The sequence below is a fragment of the Oncorhynchus nerka genome, unplaced genomic scaffold, assembly GCF_034236695.1.
Source record: "Oncorhynchus nerka isolate Pitt River unplaced genomic scaffold, Oner_Uvic_2.0 unplaced_scaffold_1898, whole genome shotgun sequence".
Lineage (NCBI taxonomy): Eukaryota > Metazoa > Chordata > Actinopteri > Salmoniformes > Salmonidae > Oncorhynchus > Oncorhynchus nerka.
In genome coordinates this window covers 17,058-39,878 of record NW_027039426.1, presented here as the reverse complement: position 1 = coordinate 39,878, position 22,821 = coordinate 17,058, and the positions used below count along the sequence as shown (strand labels likewise).

The 22,821-nt window shown below is 44.3% G+C and overlaps 1 protein-coding gene and 1 long non-coding RNA gene across 2 annotated transcripts; one reads left to right on the top strand and one right to left on the bottom strand.

Moving 5' to 3' along the window:
- Positions 1-1,713: 1,713 nt before the first annotated feature.
- On the bottom strand, positions 1,714-13,853 carry LOC115128145 (oocyte zinc finger protein XlCOF6-like). The gene is made up of 2 exons (XM_065014943.1): positions 13,310-13,853; positions 1,714-4,455 (listed from the first exon to the last, which is right to left on the bottom strand). The coding sequence occupies exons 1-2, from the start codon at positions 13,620-13,622 to the stop codon at positions 2,291-2,293; spliced, it is 2,478 nt and encodes an 825-aa protein (XP_064871015.1). The 5' UTR covers positions 13,623-13,853; the 3' UTR covers positions 1,714-2,290.
- A 4,215-nt stretch (positions 13,854-18,068) lies between these two features.
- LOC135567640 (uncharacterized) lies at positions 18,069-19,313 on the top strand. Its single transcript, XR_010462380.1, has 2 exons — positions 18,069-18,681; positions 18,716-19,313. It is a non-coding gene; the product is annotated as an uncharacterized LOC135567640 (long non-coding RNA).
- Positions 19,314-22,821: the final 3,508 nt, after the last annotated feature.

Genomic DNA, 22,821 nt, shown 5'->3' with positions numbered 1-22,821 from the left:
AGAGATGTTCGAACGGGTTCAAGTCCGGGCTCTGGCGGGGCCACTCAAAGACATTCAGAGACTTGTCCCGAAGCCACTCCTGCATTGTCTTTGCTGTGTGCTTAGGGTCGTTGTCCTGTTTGACGGTGAATCTTCACCCAAGTCCGAGGTCCTGAGCGCTCTGGAGCAGGTTTTCATCAAGGATCTTTCTGTACTTTTCTCTGTTCATCTTTACCTCAATCCTGACTAGTCTCAAACCAAATCAAATATATTTATAAAGCCCTTCTTACATCAGCTGATATCGCAAAGTGCTGTACAGAAACCCAGCCTAAAACCCCAAACAGCATGCAGTGCAGGTGTAGAAGCACGGTGGCTAGGAAAAACTCCCTAGAAAGGCCAGAACCTAGGAAGAAACCTAGAGAGGAACCAGGCTATGAGGGGTGCCAGTCCTCTTCTGGCTGTGCCGGGTGGAGATTATAACAGAACATGGCCAAGATGTTCAAATGTTCATAGATGACCAGCAGGGTCAAATAATAGTGGTTGTCGAGGTGCAACAGGTCAGCACCTCAGGAGTAAATGTCAGTTGGCTTTTCATAGCCGATCATTTAGAGTATCTCTATCACTCCCTTCTGCTGAAAATCATCCCTACAGCATGATGCCGCCAACACCATACTTCACATCATCCCTACAGCATGATGCCGCCAACACCATACTTCACATCATCCCTACAGCATGATGCCGCCAACACCATACTTCACATCATCCCTACAGCATGATGCCGCCAACACCATACTTCACATCATCCCTACAGCATGATGCCGCCAACACCATACTTCACATCATCCCTACAGCATGATGCCGCCAACACCATACTTCACCGTACGGATGGTGCCAGGTTTCCTCCAAATGTGATGCTTTGCATTCAGGCCAAAGAGTTCAATCTTGGTTTCATCAGACCAGAGAAAATTGTTTCTCATGGTCTGAGAGTCTTTAGGCAATCTCCATGAGGGATTTAATGTGCCTTTTACGGAGGAGTGGCTTACGTCTGGCCACTCTACCATAATAGTCTGATTGGTGGAGTTCTGCAGAGATGGTTGTCCTTCTAGAAGTTTCTCGCATCTCCACAGAGGAACTATAGAGCTCTGTCAGCGTGACCATCAGGTTCTTGGTCACCTTCCTGACCAAGGCCCTTCTCCCGATTTCTCAACTTGGCCAGGCAGCCAGCTCTAGGAAGGGTCTTGGTGGTTACAAACTTCTTCCATTGAAGAATGATGGAGGCCACTGTGTTCTTGGGGACCTTCAATGATGTAGATATGTTTTGGTACCTTTCCCCAGATCTGTGCCTCGACACAATCCTGTCTCAGCTCTCTACGGACAATTCCCTCGACCTCATGGCTTGGTTTTTACTCTGACATGCATTGTCAACTGTGGGACCTTACAGAGATTGGTGTGTGCCTTTCCAAATCATGTCCAATCAATAGAATCTACCACAGGTGGACTCCAATCATGTTCTAGAAACATCTCAAGAATAATCAATGGAAACAGGATGCATCTGAGCATCAATTTCAAGTCTCATAGCAAAGGGTCTGAATACCTATGTAAAAAAGGTATTTGTTTTTTTATTTTTAATAAAATTACTACAAATTCCAAAACCCAGTTTTTGCTTTGTCATTATGGGGAATTGTGTGTTGACTTCTGAAGGCTGTAACATAACAAAATGTCAAATGGTCTGAATACTTTTCGAAGGCACTGTAATTTAATCACTTACATTTTGCAATATCCAAATCACGTATCCAATCAAATTCAATTAGCAACATCCCAAAAATATATCCAATCAAATTCAATTAGCAACATCCCAAAAATATATCCAATCAAATTCAATTAGCAACATCCCAAAAATATATCCAATCAAATTTCTTTAGTAATATCCAAATCATATCAAATTCAAGAGGTTTCAAGGTTAGAATCAATAAACGCACATTCTATGAATCTATGTTGAAATACCAATATCCAACACTAGACTTGTATTCAAATCAATCAAAATTCATAATCAAAATACACATACAAAAATATATATTCTGATTTTAGATGTGATCATGACTTGAGAAGAATAAACAAAAACTATTTTAGAGGAAGCTTTCATACATACAATATGATTTGATGTTGCATAAACCAAAACACAATTTATTAGTCAAAAATATCAGAACAATATCAGAAAAAGTCAGAACCACAGCCTCGCTATTCTCTCATGTGATTTCAGGTCCTCTGACCGGGAAAATGTCTTTCCACAATGAGAACATTGGAAAGGCTTCTATCCTGTGTGTGTCCCTTCATGCCTTTTCATGTTCGCTAACTGGGTAAAACTCTTTCCACATTGGGAGCATTGGAAAGGCTTATCTCCTGTGTGTGTCCTCTCATGCTTTTTCAGTGTCCCTAACTCTGTAAAACTCTTTCCACACAGGGGGCATTGGAAAGGCTTCTCTCCTGTGTGTAATCTCTCATGCATTTTCAATGTCCCTGATCGGGCAAAAAAAATTCCACAATGGGAGCATTGGAAAGGCTTCTCTCCTGTGTGCATTCTTTCATGCATTTTCAAGTTCCCTAACCGGGGAAAACGTTTTCCACACTGAGAGCATTGGGAAGGCCTTTCTACTAAGTGTGTTCTCTCATGTGCTTTCAGGTCCCCTAATAAGGAATATGTATTTTCACACTGGGGGCATTGATATGGCTTCTCTCCAGTGTGTGTTCCTTCATGCCTTTTCATGTTCGCTAACTGGGTAAAACTCTTTTCACATTGGGAGCATTGGAAAGGCTTCTCTCCTGTGTGTGTCCTCTCATGCTTTTTCAGTGTCCCTAACTCTGTAAAACTCTTCCCGCACAGGAAGCAGTGGAAAGGCTTCTCTCCTGTGTGTATTCTCTCATGCATTTTCAAGTTCCCTAACCGGGGAAAACTTTTTCCACACTGGGAGCATTGGAAAGGCTTATCTCCTGTGTGTGTCAGCTCATGTGATTTCAGGTCCCCAATCTGGGTAAATCTTTTTCCACAGTCTGAGCAGTGGTGGGGCTTCTCCCCTGTGTGCATTCTCTCATGTGATTGTAGATTCCTTAACTGGGTAAAACTCTTTCCACAATGGGAGCATTGGAAAGGCCTATCTACCGAGTGTGTTCTCTCATGTTTTTTCAGGTCCCCTGATGAGAAAAATCTCATTTCACACTGGGAGCATTGATATGGCTTCTCTCCAGTGTGTATTCTTTCATGCACTTTCAGGTTCCCTGCATGTCTAAACCCCTTTCCACACTGGGAGCAGTGGAAAGGCTTCTCTCCTGTGTGTGTAATTTCATGTGTCTTCAGGTTCCCTAACTGGGTAAAACATTTTCCACACTGGGAGCAGTGGAAAGGTTTATCTCCTGTGTGTGTGCGCTCATGTGACTTCAGATTCCCTAACCAGGTAAAACTCTTTCCACAGTCTGAGCAGCAGTAGTGCTTCGCTCCTGTGTGTGTTCTTTCATGCGTTTGTAGATTCCCTAACAGGGTAAAACTCTTTCCACACTGAGAACATTGGAAAGGCCTCTCTACTAAGTGTGTAATCTCATGTGTTTTCAGGTCCCCTGATGAGGAAAATGTATTTTCACACTGGGAACATTGATATGGCTTCTCTCCAGTGTGTGTTCCTTCATGCCTTTTCATGTTCGCTAACTGGGTAAAACTCTTTCCACATTGGGAACATTGGAAAGGCTTCTCACCTGTGTGTGTCCTCTCATGCTTTTTCAGTGTCCCTAACTCTGTAAAACTCTTTCCACACAGGAAGCAGTGGAAAGGCTTCTCTCCTGTGTGTATTCTCTCATGCATTTTCAAGTTCCCTAACCGGGGGAAACGTTTTCCACACTGGGAGCAATGGAAAGGCTTATCTCCTGTGTGTGTCAGCTCATGTGATTTCAGGTCCCCAATCTGGGTAAATCTCTTTCCACAGTCTGAGCAATGGTAGGGCTTCTTCCCTGTGTGCGTTCTCTCATGCTTTTGTAGATTCCCTAACTGGGTAAAACTCTTTCCACACTGAGAGCATTGGAAAGGCCTCTTTATAGAGTGTGTTCTCTCATGTTTTCTCAGGTCCCCGGATGAGGAAAATGTTATTTCACACTGTGAGCATTTATATGGCTTCTCTCCAGTGTGTCGTCTTTCATGCACTTTCAGGTTCCCTGCGTGTCTAAACCCCTTTCCACACTGGGAGCAGTGGAAAGGTTTCTCTCCTGTGTGTGTCATCTCATGTGATTTCAAGTTCCCTAACTGCGTAAAACTTTTTCCGCACTGGGAGCAGTTGAAAGGCTTATCTCCTGTGTGTGTGCGCTTATGTGATTTCAGATTCCCTAACCAGGTAAAACTCTTTCCACACTGGGAGCAGTGGTGTGGTTTTGAGGGTTTGGTCTTCTCTGGGTCTGAAGGACTCTTCCTGTTGTGAGAGTCTGGTCTTTCACCTGCTGAAGACAAACAGAGTATTTGGTTAAACAGAGAGATCTAAATGAAACCTCTACATGATACAACTGTCTTTCTACAAGGTTTAATCTAGACTAGATCCCCTCAATAAAATGGATCATCTTCAAGACCCTGGTGCTTGGTTACGGAGCAGTAAGGGGAGGGAACTGCTCCTCCCTTCCTTCAGGCTGTGATGGATGCAAGCGATTAGCTGAACAACTTCTGTATCGTTTTATTAAACAAAGATGTGCACAGGAAGACTGCAGAGAGACTGAAATGACTCTTCTGCAAAGTTGTAACACTGTGCCACCCTCCTGAGGGAAGGGCAGACCAAAATACTCTGGCCTTAACAGGGTGTTTTTTTCCCTGGGTATGGAGTTTCATATGCGTTAAATCAAATTTGATACATCTCTAAACACACAGAGAGAAAATTGGCAATGTTACTCGAAATACCCAGGAAGAATTAAATGGGGAAATGAAAGAATTGCATAAGTTAGCTCTTCAAAACAGAGAGGTCATTGACTATATTTTGGCAGGTCAAGGGGGTACATATGCAATCATTGGTGATGAATGTTGTACTTTTGTCCCAGATCACTCTTCTAATGTGACTGATCTTGCAGAATTCATTGCCACTGTTGCTAAAAAATAATTATCCAAAACCAGACTGGACGCTTTGCAACTTGGTTTGAATCCCTGCTTGGAAATTGGGGATCCCAGATTGCCCAGTGGGCTGCAGTGTGTTTTTGTTTTGTTTTCTTAATGGTGTTATTAACATGCTGTAAGGCGATTTGTGCTTACTTTAACATGTAATTATTGTTATCACACAAATGATAAAAGAACGGAATGTAAAACGGATTAAATGTACTTTGTGCATCTTATCTTTGGTGTCATAAACAATCCTTGGTTCCTGTCTGTGTCTGGTCAAGAGATGAGGGGGAGGGGCATCTGTCAGAACGCCCAGAATATGGTGTCATAAACAATCCTTGGTTCCTCTCTGTGTCTGGTCAAGAGATGAGGGGGAGGGGCATCTGTCAGAACACCCAGAATATGGTGTCATAAACAATCCTTGGTTCCTGTCTGTGTCTGGTCAAGAGATGAGGGGGAGGGGCATCTGTCAGAACGCCCAGAATATGGTGTCATAAACAATCCTTGGTTCCTCTCTGTGTCTGGTCAAGAGATGAGGGCGAGGGGCATCTGTCAGAACACCCAGAATATGGTGTCATAAACAATCCTTGGTTCCTGTCTGTGTCTGGTCAAGAGATGAGGGGGAGGGGCATCTGTCAGAACGCCCAGAATATGGTGTCATAAACAATCCTTGGTTCCTGTCTGTGTCTGGTCAAGAGATGAGGGGCATCTGTCAGAACACCCAGAATATGGTGTCATAAACAATCCTTGGTTCCTGTCTGTGTCTGGTCAAGAGATGAGGGGGAGGGGCATCTGTCAGAACGCCCAGAATATGGTGTCATAAACAATCCTTGGTTCCTGTCTGTGTCTGGTCAAGAGATGAGGGGGAGGGGCATCTGTCAGAACACCCAGAATATGGTGTCATAAACAATCCTTGGTTCCTGTCTGTGTCTGGTCAAGAGATGAGGGGGAGGGGCATCTGTCAGAACACCCAGAATATGGTGTCATAAACAATCCTTGGTTCCTGTCTGTGTCTGGTCAAGAGATGTGGGGGAGGGACCCCTCCGGAGGAACATCTGTCAGAACACCCAGAATATGTTCTTTAAGTTAAGATAGAGACGGAGCCAGTCACACGTGTGAACCGATCCAGTGAATCATGTTTATGTAGGTTTAGATATCAGTACAAGGCTCTATGTAAGGAAGGCCCGTTCACAGCTCACTTCAGACCGGGTATTTACATATCTACGTTTGACTGTGACCTCTCCAGCTCACTGACAATAAAGAGTTATTCATTTAAGATTGACTTCTAGAGTCCTATATAAGAATGTCCACAACAATTCCTAGTGTGAAGCACAGTGGTGGCGCCACCATGCTGTGGCGATGTTGTTCAGCGGCAGGGACAGGGAGACTAGTCAGGAGAGGGAAAGATGAGCAGAGAAAATTACAGAGCGAGATCCTTGATAAGGATCTCAGACTCTTTCACCTTCCAACAGGACAACGACCCTAAAGCACACAGCCAAGACAACGCAGAAGTGGCTTCGGGACAAGTCTCTGGATGACCTTGAGTGGCCCAGCCGGAGCCCGGACTTGAACCCGATTGAACATCTCTGGAGAGACCTGAAAGTAGCTGTGCAGCGACACTCCCCATCTAACCTTGACAGAGCTTGAGAGGATCTACAGAGGTTGAGCAGACTGCTGTAATCTGGCTCTCGTGGAATGTCAGGTATACAGGCTGTCCAGAGCTCTATAATAATAGATAAAGTCATGTTTACAGGCTGTCCATAGCTCTATAATAATAGATAATGTCATGTTTATAGAATGAGCTAAATTTGATTTGATTTGAGCAGAGCTCTATAATAATAGATAATGTCATGTCTTTAGGCTGATCAGAGGTCTATAATAATAGATAATGTCATGTCTTTAGGCTGAGCAGAGCTCTATAATAATTGACGATGTCATGTTTACAGGCTGAGCAGAGCTCTATAATAATAGATAATGTCATGTCTTTAGGCTGAGCAGAGCTCTAAAATAATTGATGATGTCATGTTTACAGGCTGAGCAGAGCTCTATAATAATTGATGATGTCATGTTTACAGGCTGAGCAGAGCTCTATAATAATTGATGATGTCATGTTTACAGGCTGAACAGAGCTCTATAATAATGTCAGGTATACAGGCTGAGCAGAGGTCTATAATAATAGATAATGTCATGTCTTTAGGCTGAGCAGAGCTCTATAATAATAGATAATGTCATGTCTTTAGGCTGAGCAGAGCTCTATAATACTAGATAATGTCATGTTTACAGGCTGAGCAGAGCTCTATAATAATAGATAATGAGGACTACACAGTATTTCAGTTAGGGCTGACCCCAATTATTTGACTGGTCAATTGTTTGGTCATTAGGCTGTTTGTTGACCGAGATGGTTTTAGTCAAGCAGTAACACACATGTATATATTTGCGCCCATCTCAATGAACTAATCCATTGCGGAGGCCTAGACTAAAAGCAAATGTTATGCTTGATCCGAAAATGTGGTTGGTGGCTCCATATGGAGGGTGTGACGCAATTATGGAGCCTCCGGAGGCCAAATCGAACTCTGTACCGCATCGCCATGGCTCTGTATAGCTCTACATTGACATGATTGGTTGACGGTAGGTGGGGGCGGCACATCCTGTATAAACACAAACTCACTTCACACTCATGGCTCACACACTCACTCACACACTCATGGCGGAGATCTTTGTGGGCTATACTCGGCCTTGTCTCAGGATGGTAAGTTGGTGGTTGAAGATATCCCTCTAGTGGTGTGGGGGCTGTGCTTTGGCAGAGTGGGTGGGGTTATATCCTTCCTGTTTGGCCCTGTCCGGGGGTGTCCTCGGATGGGGCCACAGTGTCTCCTGACCCCTCCTGTCTCAGCCTCCAGTATTTATGCTGCAGTAGTTTATGTGTCGGGGGGCTAGGGTCAGTTTGTTATATCTGGAGTACCTCTCCTGTCCTATTCGGTGTCCTGTGTGAATCTAAGTGTGCGTTCTCTAATTCTCTCTTTCTCTCTCTCTCGGAGGACCTGAGCCCTAGGACCATGCCCCAGGACTACCTGACTTGATGACTCCTTGCTGTCCCCAGTCCACCTGGCCGTGCTGCTGCTCCAGTTTCAACTGTTCTGCCTTATTATTATTCGACCATGCTGGTCATTTATGAACATTTGAACATCTTGGCCATGTTCTGTTATAATCTCCACCCGGCACAGCCAGAAGAGGGCTGGCCACCCCACATATGCTCTCTCTAATTCTCCCTTTCTTTCTCTCTCTCGGAGGACCTGAGCCCTAAGGACCATGCCCCAGGACTACCTGACATGATGACTCCTTGCTGTCCCCAGTCCACCTGACCGTGCTGCTGCTCCAGTTTCAACTGTTCTGCCTTATTATTATTCGACCATGCTGGTCATTTATGAACATTTGAACATCTTGGCCATGTTCTGTTATAATCTCCACCCGGCACAGCCAGAAGAGGACTGGCCACCCCACATAGCCTGGTTCCTCTCTAGGTTTCTTCCTAGGTTCTGGCCTTTCTAGGGAGTTTTTCCTAGCCACCGTGCTTCTACACCTGCATTGCTTGCTGTTTGGGGTTTTAGGCTGGGTTTCTGTACAGCACTTTGAGATATCAGCTGATGTACGAAGGGCTATATAAATAAATTTGATTTGACTTCCTTCACAAAAGCTCAGCACTGCTCCGCGAAGTGAAGGAGTATGAATGCCCTGAGTTCTGCTGAGGCCGTATCACCGTAAAACACTGCATGGCCAATACAGACATATGAATGCCCTGAGTTCTGCTGAGGCCGTATCACCGTAAAACACTGCATGGCCAATACAGACGTATGAATGCCCTGAGTTCTGCTGAGACCAATACAGACGTATGAATGCCCTGAGTTCTGCTGAGACCGTATCACGGTAAAACGCTTCATGGTCAATACAGACGTATGAATGCCCTGAGTTCTGCTGAGACCGTATCACCGTAAAACACTGCATGGCCAATACAGACGTATGAATGACCTGAGTTCTGCTGAGGCCGTATCACCGTAAAACACTGCATGGCCAATACAGACGTATGAATGCCCCGAGTTCTGCTGAGACCAATACAGACGTATGAATGCCCTGAGTTCTGCTGAGACCGTATCACCGTAAAACACTGCATGGCCAATACAGACGTATGAATGCCCTGAGTTCTGCTGAGACCAATACAGACGTCGGATTGACCATGCAGCCCAGACGCACAATGCACTTCTCTCTCCAGAACGCACTCTCTCCTGCCAATTTGTGCACATTGTTTCATAACTTCATTCTGTGAATAGTTTGAGTTTTAGTGTCTATCAATTCCCCATTACAAGTACGACCAGTAGAACATCTACTGTTAATTCCTATCATTTCTAATCTACAAAATGTGTTACTTTGGTTACAGTAACCAATATTATTATTCCAGTCTTCCCGTTATCATTGTTGCAGAGTGGATACATTGTCGCAGAGTGGATACATTGTCGCAGAGTGGACACATTGTCGCAGAGTGGACACATTGTCGCAGAGTGGATACATTGTCGCAGAGTGGACACATTGTCGCAGAGTGGATACATTGTCGCAGAGTGGATACATTGTTGCAGAGTGGATACATTGTCGCAGAGTGGACACATTGTCGCAGAGTGGATACATTGTCGCAGAGTGGATACATTGTTGCAGAGTGGATACATTGTTGCAGAGTGGATACATTGTTGCAGAGTGGATACATTGTCGCAGAGTGGACACATTGTTGCAGAGTGGATACATTGTTTGCAGAGTGCACAACCTATGAAACACTTGTGAGAAACAAGTTTTGGTTTATTTCATTTCATTTATGAGTTTTGGCAATTTAGTCATTGACTTTTGTTTGGAGCGTTCCTGTCAATGTTGAGTAAGGACGCGCATGCATAAAAGTAGGCCTATAGGCTACCTGGTAGAGGTCGACTGATTATGATTTTTCAACACCATATATATAAAAAAATATTTTAAAAATCGGTCGATTAATCGGTATCGTTTTTTTTTTATCCTACAAACATTCGGTATCGGCTTTTTTTGGCATATATATATATATATACCAATATAATACACACATATATATATATATATATACACACATATATACATACATATACATACACATATATACATACATACATATACATACATACATACATACATATATAATAATGACAATTACAACAATGCTTAATGAACACTTATTTTTAACTTAATATAATACATAAATCAAATCTATTTAGTCTCAAATAAATAATGAAACATGTTCAATTTGGTTTAAATAATGCAAAAACACAGTGTTGGAGAATAAAGTAAAAGTGCAATATGTGCCATGTAAAAAAAGCTAACGTTTAAGTTCCTTGCTCAGAACATGAGAACATATGAAAGCTGGGTGGTTCAATATTCCCAGTTCTTCAATATTCCCAGTTAAGAAGTTTTAAGTTGTAGTTATTATAGGAATTATGACGCGTCGACTATTTCTCTCTATACCATTTGTATTTCATATACCTTTGACTATTAGATGTTCTTATAGGCACTATAGTATTTCCAGCCTAATCTCGGGAGTTGATGGGATTGAAGTCATAAACAGCGCTGTGCTTCAAGCATTGCTAAGAGCTGCTGGCAAACGCAGTAAAGTGCTGTTTGAAAGAATGCTTACGAGCCTGCTGCTGCCTACCACTGCTCAGTTAGACTGCTGTATCAAATCATAGACTTAATTATAAAAAACAACAACGTAGAAATACGAGCCTTTGGTCATTAATATGGTCAAATCAGGAAACTATAATTTCGAAAACTAAACGTTTATTCTTTCAGTGAAATACGGAACCGTTACGTATTTTATCAAACGGGTGGCAACCCTGCGTCTAAATATTGCTGTTACATTGCACAACCTTCAATATTAGGCAATAATTATATTAGATTGTGGAAAATTAATTACGGTCTTCACACAGTTCGCAACGAGCCAGGCGGCCCAAACTGTTGCATATACCCGGACTCTGCTTGCATTGAACGCAAGAGAAGTGACACAATTTCCCTGGTTAATATTGCCTGCTAACATGAATTTATTTTAACTAGCTATGCAGGTTTTAAAAAATATATATACTTCTGTGTATACATTTTAAGAAACGCATTGATGTTTATGATTAGGTACATTGGTGAGACGATTGTGCTTTGTGAAATCATCAGCCATTTGGCGAAGTTGAAGTAGGCTGTGATTCGATGACAAATTAACAGGCCCTGCATTGATTATATGCAACGCAGGACAAGCTAGTTAACCTAGTAATATCATCAACCATGTGTAGTTAACCTAGTAATATCATCAACCATGTGTAGTTAACCTAGTAATATCATCAACCATGTGTAGTTAAACTAGTGATTATGTGAAGATTGTTTTTTTTACAAGTTTAATGCTAGCTAGCAATTTACCTTGGCTCCTTGCAGCCATAAGGTCCTTTTAACGCTGCACTCGCGTAACAGGTGTTCAAGCCTGCCACGCAGTTTCCTCGTGGGTTGCAATGTAATCGGCCATAATCGGCATCCAAAAAGGCTGATTACCGATGTTATGAAAACTTGAAATCGGCCATGCCGAGTAATCAGTCGACCTTTACTACCTGGCTTGGGCGGAAATGTAGACATAAATTTGGGGATCTGATAATATTTCTGATGGTCTTAACTCACCACCACGAATGACCTGTGGAGCTTCTCAAAGTAATGTTTTCTTCACCTCAAACAAAGTCTGTTTTTACATCCATTGGGAATTACAATAGTTCCTCAATATATTTGAGAAAATCTTTCAAGCTCTTTCCCTTTCGATAACCACATAGCGTGAAAAGGGAAAAATGTAATGCTCTGATCCAGCGGAAACGTCATAAAATAGACCTGATTACTTCTTATCAGTGTTTGACTTGAACTGAAATAGGTTCCTGGTACTCATTTTGGGTGCTGGTGCTGTTTATATGTAGGTGCAGGAGCTCCACTATACTTTACAGCTAATATTCTATGAGAGGAACAGGAGATCAACTGAAATAGGTTCCTGGTACTCATTTTGGGTGCCGGTACTGTTTATATGTAGGTGCAGGAGCTCCACTATACTTTACAGCTAATATTCTATGTGAGGAACAGGAGATCAAGCAGTAGAACATTGTAGGTGCCGGTACTCGGGTCCGATGAGCTCCTGTCCAAGTCAAGCACTGCTTCTTATCCCTTATGCAAATAGCTTTACAGCTGTGGAACTCTGGCGCTGGAAACTCTGAGGGGCTCAGAATCAGAATCTTTTATACAATGTTGCAAGCTTGCTAGAGCAAACTTCCAGACAGACCCAGGTTAATAGTTTAAACAATGTTTCAAGTTCGTTGCAGACAGGCCATGTGTAGCCAATGTGATTTATAGGATTTAAAATAATAATAGTAATCAGGATTTGTTCTACCTGCAGAGGCTGCAATGTTTTTATTTGTTGGATATTTTAGTTACTTTTAGGTTGATTATTTTCATTTAGATTTGGATAGAATGTTGATTAACCACATGCCAATGATTTAGAGACATGAACACAATTATTATAAATTAAATGAAACTGTTCCACGAAACTGTGCATATGAAACAAAACATAATTGGCACGCAGATCGGTAGAAATGGTAAGATAAATAAATGGCCGTTTCTCATTCCATGAGAAAAGTTGCCAACTCCTCGTGTATTACTGGCAACATTAGGAGAGTAATGGCAGAATCTGTGAAAGCCAGCGGAAAGAGGGAGCAGAAAAGTTGGGTCAGGTTATCTAGATCTCAGGCGGCTTCTTTGAGGCATTTGTCTTAATTCATCAAACCCTAAGTTTAAAGCATCGGACAAGCTCACATACCACCACATAGGGTGGTGTATATATATGGGAAAAATACACATTTCGACCAATCAATTGGACTTTCAGGCGACCAAGATGTTGTTGTTGTTGGTCAGAGACAGTCCTAATTTCAGTCAATGTCATTGGATGCATTTGATCCAGTGTTAATAGACGTTTTGGTGATGGCCCTACTCTGGACCTTACCCACATCTTACAGTGTAGTTTGACAATTACTACAGTACTGAACAACATATTTAAGTGTAGAACTTCAGTAGAATGCCCCTTTAAAACCACACATTAGTTCAACAACTGCAGAGTTTATGTCACTGATAGATAGTACTCACGGGTGTTAATCAGATCTCCAACCTCCTCCTCTTCCTCCTCCAATGTGACAGTAATCTCCCCCTCCTTCACCTCAAAAACGTCTTCCTCTTCTTTCACTGTGATAGTCATCTCCTCCTCTTCCTCTTTCACGCCCAACACAGCATCGTCATTTTTATCTTCCTCCTCTTCTTTCACAGTAACATCCTCCTCCTCTTTCACAAAAACATCTTCTTCTTTCACTGTAACAGCCTCAACCTCTACAGCCTCATCTTCCTTCTCTTTCTCTGTCCGGCAGACATCTTCTTCAGAGGGGGAGTATGTTAGTGAGCTCATGGTCAGGGTTGTTAGCGTTAGCTAAATATCATTAGCGACTAGGCTACTGCTAACTTAACCAGACAGCTAGTTGACTAATAAAAATGTAGACATGAAAATTAAGGGGTAACTAGTGGATACGACATATTTTTAACTCCCCGAAACGGTCTAAAAAAACGTAAATGTTCCGGTTGTATGTTGGCTAGCAAGATACCTAACAGTTAGCTGGTTGAATCACTAGCCGTGTTGTTCTCGTTGAAGAAGCGTCCCGTCCACTAGAATATACGTCACACTAGCAACAGCGCATGAAATACGCATATCGCCATCTGTTGATTGGAGTTGGTAAAGTGTGACAGGTTAAAGGACATATTCATAGCCTGTTATACATTGAAAAGTATTAGTAAGTTCATAGTATGTGAGGATCTTAAAACATCTAAGGTTAAAAAGATGCATTCAGTATTAGTTGATAGAGATTGATAACATTCATATAATTGTGTTAAAGTTCAAATCTGTCAAAGGGTACGAATCGTGAGAGTAATGTGTAAACGTTATATTGATTACTTTATTTTGTGGTGCCTAAAAGTGTTAATCTGTGATCTACGAAATGCTCTTAATCTATGAGCCGGAGATCGATTGCTCTGGTCTCCACCCATATTCCTGGGGAAATTCGCGGTCTTTTCTCATTGAACTAAATGTTGACTTGAGAATACAACACCGTATCACTCTCGTGATTATTTCTCCCCTGTTTTCACGTACTTTATTGATGATAAAAATAGTAATTTAAATGTTATAACTAGCGAACATGTCAAGAGTGTTTAAGGTGTGTTTTAGTAACGTCTTGAGGAAGTTAGAGTTAAGTTTGAAGAGAGTAATATTAGCCCTGCTCGGTTGAAGTGAAGGATAGCATCGTACTGAGAGTAGCTGCCATTTTATGTCGATTGTGAATGAACATGCGTGTTGTTAATAAGATATTTTGCTGTGTTATTTGTATAATGGGTTTTCTGTTATGTAATGTGTTACTTTTGTGAAATGATTGAACTAAATGTTGACTTGAGAATACAACACCGTATCACTCTCGTGATTATTTCTTCCGTTTTCAGGGGCGTAACATTTTTGGAGGCTCCGCTGAGATAGCTGCTCAGATGTCCAGTTTCCACATCCTGGTAGCTGAATTCCGAGCAAACTAAATCTCCACATAACAACTCAGGCAGGCTGCAGTGAGGAAAGTGTTGCTGTTTGGGGGAAGTTGGAAGTTAGTGGTTAAGTACGTGTCAACTGAGGCCATTGATCGACCATCAGAGACAGTAAGGACCGTCTAATTCAGAGTCAACTCCTGCACAGTAAAAGTTCCTCCTGTTCTGTCAACATGACAAGCGCCTTGGAAGAACTACAGGAAGAGGTAGTAGGAGAATTGCACACCCTGACTAAAGACAAATTACTAGACATATGTGATTTCCTTGAAATATCAGGCGAACAGAGGACAGATGTTAAAGATAAATCCCGCATATCATTAATGACTCGCATTATGATGTTCCTTGGAAGAGAGGAAGTCGCAGAGTTAGAAGATGGCGGCATGTCGGAATTGTTGCTACTTAGAGACGAAATGACAGAGATGATCAGTGGCATAGATAACAAAACAGGGCAAGTTGACCATGATATTGAACCAGCCGGAACACATCACAGAATAGAGGAACTGAGAACTGTAACCCCACAACAAGGGGCGGGAACTGAGCAGATTACTGCAGCCAAAGTCAGTGATTCTCTGCGTCAGCCCCAACACCATGCCAATCTTCAGGGGAGCGTGCCGCTCTCACCCAATGCACAGCCCAGCCCATACTGGCGCAAAGAGTTTAAAATTTCTGGTCAGATAGGTGAACCGGGCCAAAAAGAAAAACTGATTTTTTCCAGCCTTGCCCATCAGATTGAAAATGGACTTAACAGAGGATATCCTGAGGTAGAAATAGTAGACGCAGTAGTCAGGGCTATTTCTCCAGGCTCACAGCTACGCAGCTACTTGGAAGGTAAACCCCAGCTAACTCTTCCCACACTTAGATGTATCCTGCGTTCCCACTTCCAAGAGAAGAGTGCAACAGAGCTTTACAAACAGCTAGCTTCAGAAGCACAGCATGGCAAGGAGACCCCTCAAAGCTTCCTGGTGCGTGTTTTAGATTTGAGGCAAAAAGTACTGTTTGCATCCCAGGAGTCAGAATCAGGGCTTAAGTATGACCCTGCTCTAGTCCAGAGCATGTGTTTTCACACAGTCCTTACGGGTCTCCAGAGTGACAGTATCAGGATAGACATGCAGCCTCTCCTGCTAGAGAGCGAAACATCAGATGAGGTTTTGCTAGAGAAGCTTAACATTGCTTGTGCTAATGAGAGAGAAAGACGAAACAAAAAGCGGTTTAATGCCCCACAGCCTGCTACAACTGTAAGTGTAGTCCAGTTAGAGGATATGCCATCTGCAAAGTGTCCTGTAAAGGAAGCCAAAGCTACGATACCCGCAGAACTGTTAACAGAGTTAGCTGAACTTAAGACAGGTGTAGCTTCTCTAAAAGGTCTCAGTGCAGAGATTGCTCAGATTAAGGAGACATTACAGCAGCCTATGTTTCAGTCACAGCCTTGTGCCTATGCCCCACCCCCAGTTAGGAGGCCAGATAGGGACCCCCAGCCACCTGTTTCCCAGCAGCAGTATTACAGCAACTACAGTCGGTCCCAAGCACTTGACCCTGCACAGCATCAATATGCACCTAACCGGTATACCAACCACTCTGCTCAAGCTCCAAGGAGGTGTTTTGTCTGCCAGCAGGCCAGAACAGATGCACGCTGCACACACTGCTTCCAATGTGGGAGTGTAGAACAGGGCTCCGGGCAGCCGAGCGGAAATGGAGGAAAACTCGCCTCCCTGCGGACCTGGCATCCTTTCACTCCCTCCTCTCTACATTTTCCTCTTCTGTCTCTGCTGCTAAAGCCACTTTCTACCACTCTAAATTCCAAGCATCTGCCTCTAACCCTAGGAAGCTCTTTGCCACCTTCTCCTCCCTCCTGAATCCTCCTCCCCCCCCCCCCCCTCCTCCCTCTCTGCAGATGACTTCGTCAACCATTTTGAAAAGAAGGTCGACGACATCCGATCCTCGTTTGCTAAGTCAAACGACACCACTGGTTCTGCTCACACTGCCCTACCCTGTGCTCTGACCTCTTTCTCCCCTCTCTCTCCAGATGAAATCTCGCGTCTTGTGACGGCCGGCCGCCCAACAACCTGCCCGCTTGACCCTATCCCCTCCTCTCTTCTCCAGACCATTTCCGGAGACCTTCTCCCTTACCTCACCTCGCTCATCAACTCATCCCTGACCGCTGGCTACGTCCCTTCCGTCTTCAAGAGAGCGAGAGTTGCACCCCTTCTGAAAAAACCTACACTCGATCCCTCCGATGTCAACAACTACAGACCAGTATCCCTTCTTTCTTTTCTCTCCAAAACTCTTGAACGTGCCGTCCTTGGCCAGCTCTCCCGCTATCTCTCTCAGAATGACCTTCTTGATCCAAATCAGTCAGGTTTCAAGACTAGTCATTCAACTGAGACTGCTCTTCTCTGTATCACGGAGGCGCTCCGCACTGCTAAAGCTAACTCTCTCTCCTCTGCTCTCATCCTTCTAGACCTATCGGCTGCCTTCGATACTGTGAACCATCAGATCCTCCTCTCCACCCTCTCCGAGTTGGGCATGTCCGGCGCGGCCCACGCTTGGATTGCGTCCTACCTGACAGGTCGCTCCTACCAGGTGGCGTGGCGAGATTCCGTCTCCTTACCACGTGCTCTCACCACTCACTGTTGGCTGGGCTCCCTGCCTGTGCCATTAAACCCCTACAACTCATCCAGAACGCCGCAGCCCGTCTGGTGTTCAACCTTCCCAAGTTCTCTCACGTCACCCCGCTCCTCCGCTCTCTCCACTGGCTTCCAGTTGAAGCTCGCATCCGCTACAAGACCATGGTGCTTGCCTACGGAGCTGTGAGGGGAACGGCACCTCAGTACCTCCAGGCTCTGATCAGGCCCTACACCCAAACAAGGGCACTGTGTTCATCCACCTCTGGCCTGCTCGCCTCCCTACCACTGAGGAAGTACAGTTCCCGCTCAGCCCAGTCAAAACTGTTCGCTGCTCTGGCCCCCCAATGGTGGAACAAACTCCCTCACGACGCCAGGACAGCGGAGTCAATCACCACCTTCCGGAGACACCTGAAACCCCACCTCTTTAAGGAATACCTAGGATAGGATAAAGTAATCCTTCTCACCCCCCCCCTTAAAAGATTTAGATGCACTATTGTAAAGTGGCTGTTCCACTGGATGTCATAAGGTGAATGCACCAATTTGTAAGTCGCTCTGGATAAGAGCGTCTGCTAAATGACTTAAATGTCAAATGTAAATTTTCAAGCTGGATGTAAAATCCGGGGATCCAGACCATCAAGGGCGGCCCCTTTAAACGGAAACGGGTTACCGCTGAGGGACGAGTGTTAACCGTAGCTACCAAAAAGTCCCAGAAATGTGCAAATTGTGCCAGAGAAGAGTCATTTGAGAACCTGAAACAATGTTCATCATGTAAAGAGACACTGTACTGTTCCAAAGTATGTCAAAACCAACATTGGACTAAACATAAGAAAAAATGCACTCACCTGAAAAGTGACTCTACCAGTGAAAGGTTTTCCTGCACAGAGGAAAATGCCCACTCCTTACCATCCCTAGCTCAAGGTTGCCACCCCCGTAAGGTCACCTCGCTAGTCGGCAGACAGTGCCTTATTGAGTGTCACCTGAATCGCCACCACCTCCAAGCTTTATGGGACACAGGCTCTCAGGTATCGGTCATTGATGAACGATGGAAAGAGGAATCTCTCCCAAACGCAAGGCTGAGAGATGTTTCAGAAATCCTGGACTCACCTGATGATCTAAGGTTGACTGCAGCAAATGGGACTGAAATGCCGTACCTGGGATGGATTGAAACAACTTTTCGTCTAGCCTCTGAAACTGACCAAACAAAGGAACTGATCATCCCAGTGCTGGTAATGAAAGGCTGTCACCTATCTCATCCCATCATAGGTTTCCCATCATGGGCTGGCTTTAATGTAAATAGGTTTCAATGTTATCGAGCACATCCTGACAATGACCGAAAAGACTAAACGATACAGTACAGTAAAAACAGCTTTCCCAAGCCTCAAAAGAAACAAGGTGAGAGCTTTTATACAGGCTGTTAGCGCAGAACAGACAGATGAATACGCAGTGAAAACCAAGAAAGAGAAGGTTGCTGTACCAAAACACAGTAGCATTCAGATTGAGTGCCGTGTAGCTTCCCAGCCTTTCAAAGATGACATGACAATGCTTTTCCAGCCAGACCTGAACCCGCAGTGGCCAGATGACCTTGAGTTCTTTGACACACTAGTCAGAGTCAGTAAAGGTGTTTTTCCAGTTATCCTGCTTGATGTCTCTAACCCCACTGACCACGACATTGCCCTGCTAGGACGCACAATAATCGGTACAGTACAAACCATTATGACTGTGTTACCTGCCCAAGTCTTTGAAAAAACTGTCACCTCAGCCACAGTGAATCACACCAGCGTTCGAACCCCATGTACTGCTACTGAACAGTGGGATCCACCAGTAGATTTAACTCACCTAACCGAAGAACAGAGAGAGGTTGTTAGGCAAATGCTTAGAGAAGAGTGTCACTCCTTCTCCAGATCAGACAATGACATTGGCTGCATTGAACGATTGAAAATGACTATTTCTCTAAAGGACTCTGAACCAGTAAAGCGCACATACATGTCAGTGCCCAGGCCACTGTATCAGGAGATGAAGGGTTACATTTATGACCTCATAGTCCAGGGCTGGGTTAGGAAGTCAAACTCTTCATATTCCTCACCTGTCGTGTGCGTTCGTAAGAAGGACGGGACCCTCCGGTTGTGTATAGATTACAGAGATCTGAACAGAAAGACACATCCCGACCGCCAGCCCATCCCTCGGGTCCAAGACATCATGGACAGTTTAGGTGGTAATTCCTGGTTCTCCCTCTTAGATCAGGGGAAAGCGTATCACCAGGGGTTCATCTCTGAAGAAAGCAGACCACTGACAGCATTTGTGACACCGTGGGGACTCTATGAGTGGATACGTATGCCATTCGGCCTCATGAACGCTCCTGCAGCTTTTCAGCGGTGTATGGAGGAGTGTTTGGAAGGGCTCTGGGATAACATCTGCATTCCTTATCTGGACGACACGCTAGTCTTCAGTAAAACATTCAACAGCCATGTGAATGATGTGCGAAAAGTTTTGCAGCGTCTCAGAGAGTATGGCATTAAACTCAAACCAAGTAAGTGTGATCTCTTTAAACCCCAGGTCCGTTATTTGGGCAGAATAGTGTCTGCAGAGGGCAGCCGAGTTGACCCAGCCGATTTTGAAGCAGTAAGAGCATTGAAAGAAATCAGACCAGAGACTGTGGGCCAGCTCAGAAAAATGCTTGGTTTACTCACTTACTACAGACAGTACATCAAAGACTTTTCTAGGAGTGCCAGCTGCCTGTATGACCTCCTGAAAGCAGATTCAGAGAAATTACCTGACCACCCACGGAAAACAAAAACAAAGAAAGTAAGTCATGTGGTGCCCTCAAACAAGCCAATCCTGTGGACTGACCAGCATCAACAGGCACTTGAACAGCTGATTGAGTGTTTGCTTCACCCACCAGTTTTAGGTTTCCCTGATTTCACTCAGCCATTTGTTGTACACACTGATGCGTCACACCAAGGCTTGGGAGCAGTTCTTTATCAAAAGCAAGAGGGGAAGCTTAGGGTCATTGCTTATGGCTCTCGAACTTTAACAGCAGCTGAGAAGAACTATCACTACCACTCGAGCAAGCTAGAATTTCTAGCTCTAAAATGGGCAATCACTGATAAGTTCCATGACTATTTGTACTATGCTCCGACCTTCACTGTATACAGCGATAACAACCAGCTCTGCTACATTCTGTCTACTGCAAAACTGAACGCAACCACTTCCAGGTGGGTTGCAGACTTGGCTGATTTCCACTTTACAATAAAGTACAGGCCAGGCAGAGAGAACGGTGATGCAGATGCTTTGTCAAGGATGCCACTGGATGTAGAGTCACTGATGAGAGAATGTTCTGAGGAGCTTCCACCAGACACCATCGCCGCCACGATACAAGCAGTTGAGGTACAGAAAGAGGCTGTTGTACCTTGGTCATTTTCAGCTGCATCTATGTCAGTATCAGCTGAAGGTGAGACAACCACTGCAACAACCAGCTCGATCCCAAAAGATGGGATTAGAGAAGCACAAGAATCTGATCCAGTCATCCGTCCTGTGCTCAATTTCAAACTGTCGGGTTCCAAACGGCCAGTTAAAGAGCAAAAGAAATTCAGTCCAAAGACAAAATGCCTATTCAGAGAATGGGACAAATTGACAATAGATAGTGATGGCATTCTGTACAGAATCACTACAGCCCGCAAGCAGTTAGTTCTACCAGAGCAGTACAAAGGTAAAGTGATGGAAGAGTTGCACAATAACATGGGACACCAAGGTACTGACCGCACTGTATCACTAGTACGTGACCGCTTCTTCTGGCCATATATGCAATCTGACATCGAGCACTATGTGACTAAAACTTGTAGCTGTGTCAAGCAGAAAAAGCCAGCCCATGCAACAAGAGCTCCTCTGACAAACATTGTGACAACACAGCCATTTGAACTGGTATGTATAGACTTCCTTCATCTCGACAGATGCAAAGGGGGATATGAGTACATCCTCGTGATTGTTGATCATTTTACACGTTTCACTCAAGCCTACGCCACCACATCAAAGTCAGGTAAAACTGCTGCAAATCTCATCTTCAATGATTTTGCCCTGAAGTTTGGGTTCCCGTCCCGCATCCACCATGACCAAGGGGGAGAATTTGAAAATCAGTTGTTCCATCAGTTAAAGAAACTCAGTGGCATGGCGGGGTCCAGGACAACACCCTATCACCCGATGGGAAACGGTCAAGCGGAACGCATGAACAGAACATTGTTGCAAATGTTAAAGACACTAACCGAGACACAAAAGTCAAACTGGAAGGAGTCTCTGAACAAACTGGTTTATGCCTATAACTGCACCCATTGCGAAGTGACTGGCTATTCACCATTTTATCTTCTGTTTGGGAGGTCACCCAGGCTTCCAGTTGATATGCTCTTTGGATTGTGCACAGAGGCAGGTTCCAGTAACCAGCGAGAATACGTGGAGAACTGGAAACGAGGGATGGAAGAAGCATACGCCATTGCAAATGAAAATGCTCAGAAAGCCGCTGAAAGAAGTAAGAAGTACTATGACACTAAAGTTAGGAGTTCAGTGCTACAGCCTGGCGAGCGAGTTCTGATTAAAAACCTGACACCAAGAGGAGGACCAGGAAAACTCCGTAACTATTGGGAAGATACAATTCACACAGTGGTGAGACAAATGGGTTCAGACCTGCCGATTTATGAATTGAGACCAGAAAAGGGTAGGGGACGCTCCAGGGTCCTGCACAGAAATCTGCTCATGTCCTGTGACCACTTACCTTTTGAGACACAACCAGAAATGACCAAAGTGGACAAAAGTCAGAAAACGAGGAGACACCAGCCAGACTCTAGCCAGACTCTAGATTCTGATGAAGACAGTGGGGATGAATATGACCTTCATCATGAGCCGCTACAGGTTCCCACATCTCCTACAGTACCTGAGGAGAGGAATGCTGAACCAGCGAGAGAGTGGGAACACAGGCCCTCAACAGTGAAACAGACAGTTGCAGTGCCAGTCCCTGATACGCTACCAGCACAGCCTCTTGTTGAAAAGCGGCTGGAGGAGACAACAACAGTTAAAGACCTGCCTGCTGAGGAGATTAACTTGCCTGCTGAAAATTTGCCTGATGATCGTCCACCAAGTGCCTTTCCTTCATATACTGATGCTGCTGAACCTGAGGAATCAGCCTACCAGCTGCCACAAAGAGAGAGACACCCTCCAAGACGTATCACCTATGATCAGCTTGGTATCCCTTCCTGCTACAGTATACAGCCACAGCCACAGTTGTTCCCTGTCTACTCTGCACCAGGACTGGTTCCATGGCTGTCATCACTACAGCAATGTTACTTTCAGCCACCTTACATGTATGGGCTTCAGCAAACATGAGGCTACAGAGTTGACATGTTTGACCATGGACTACTG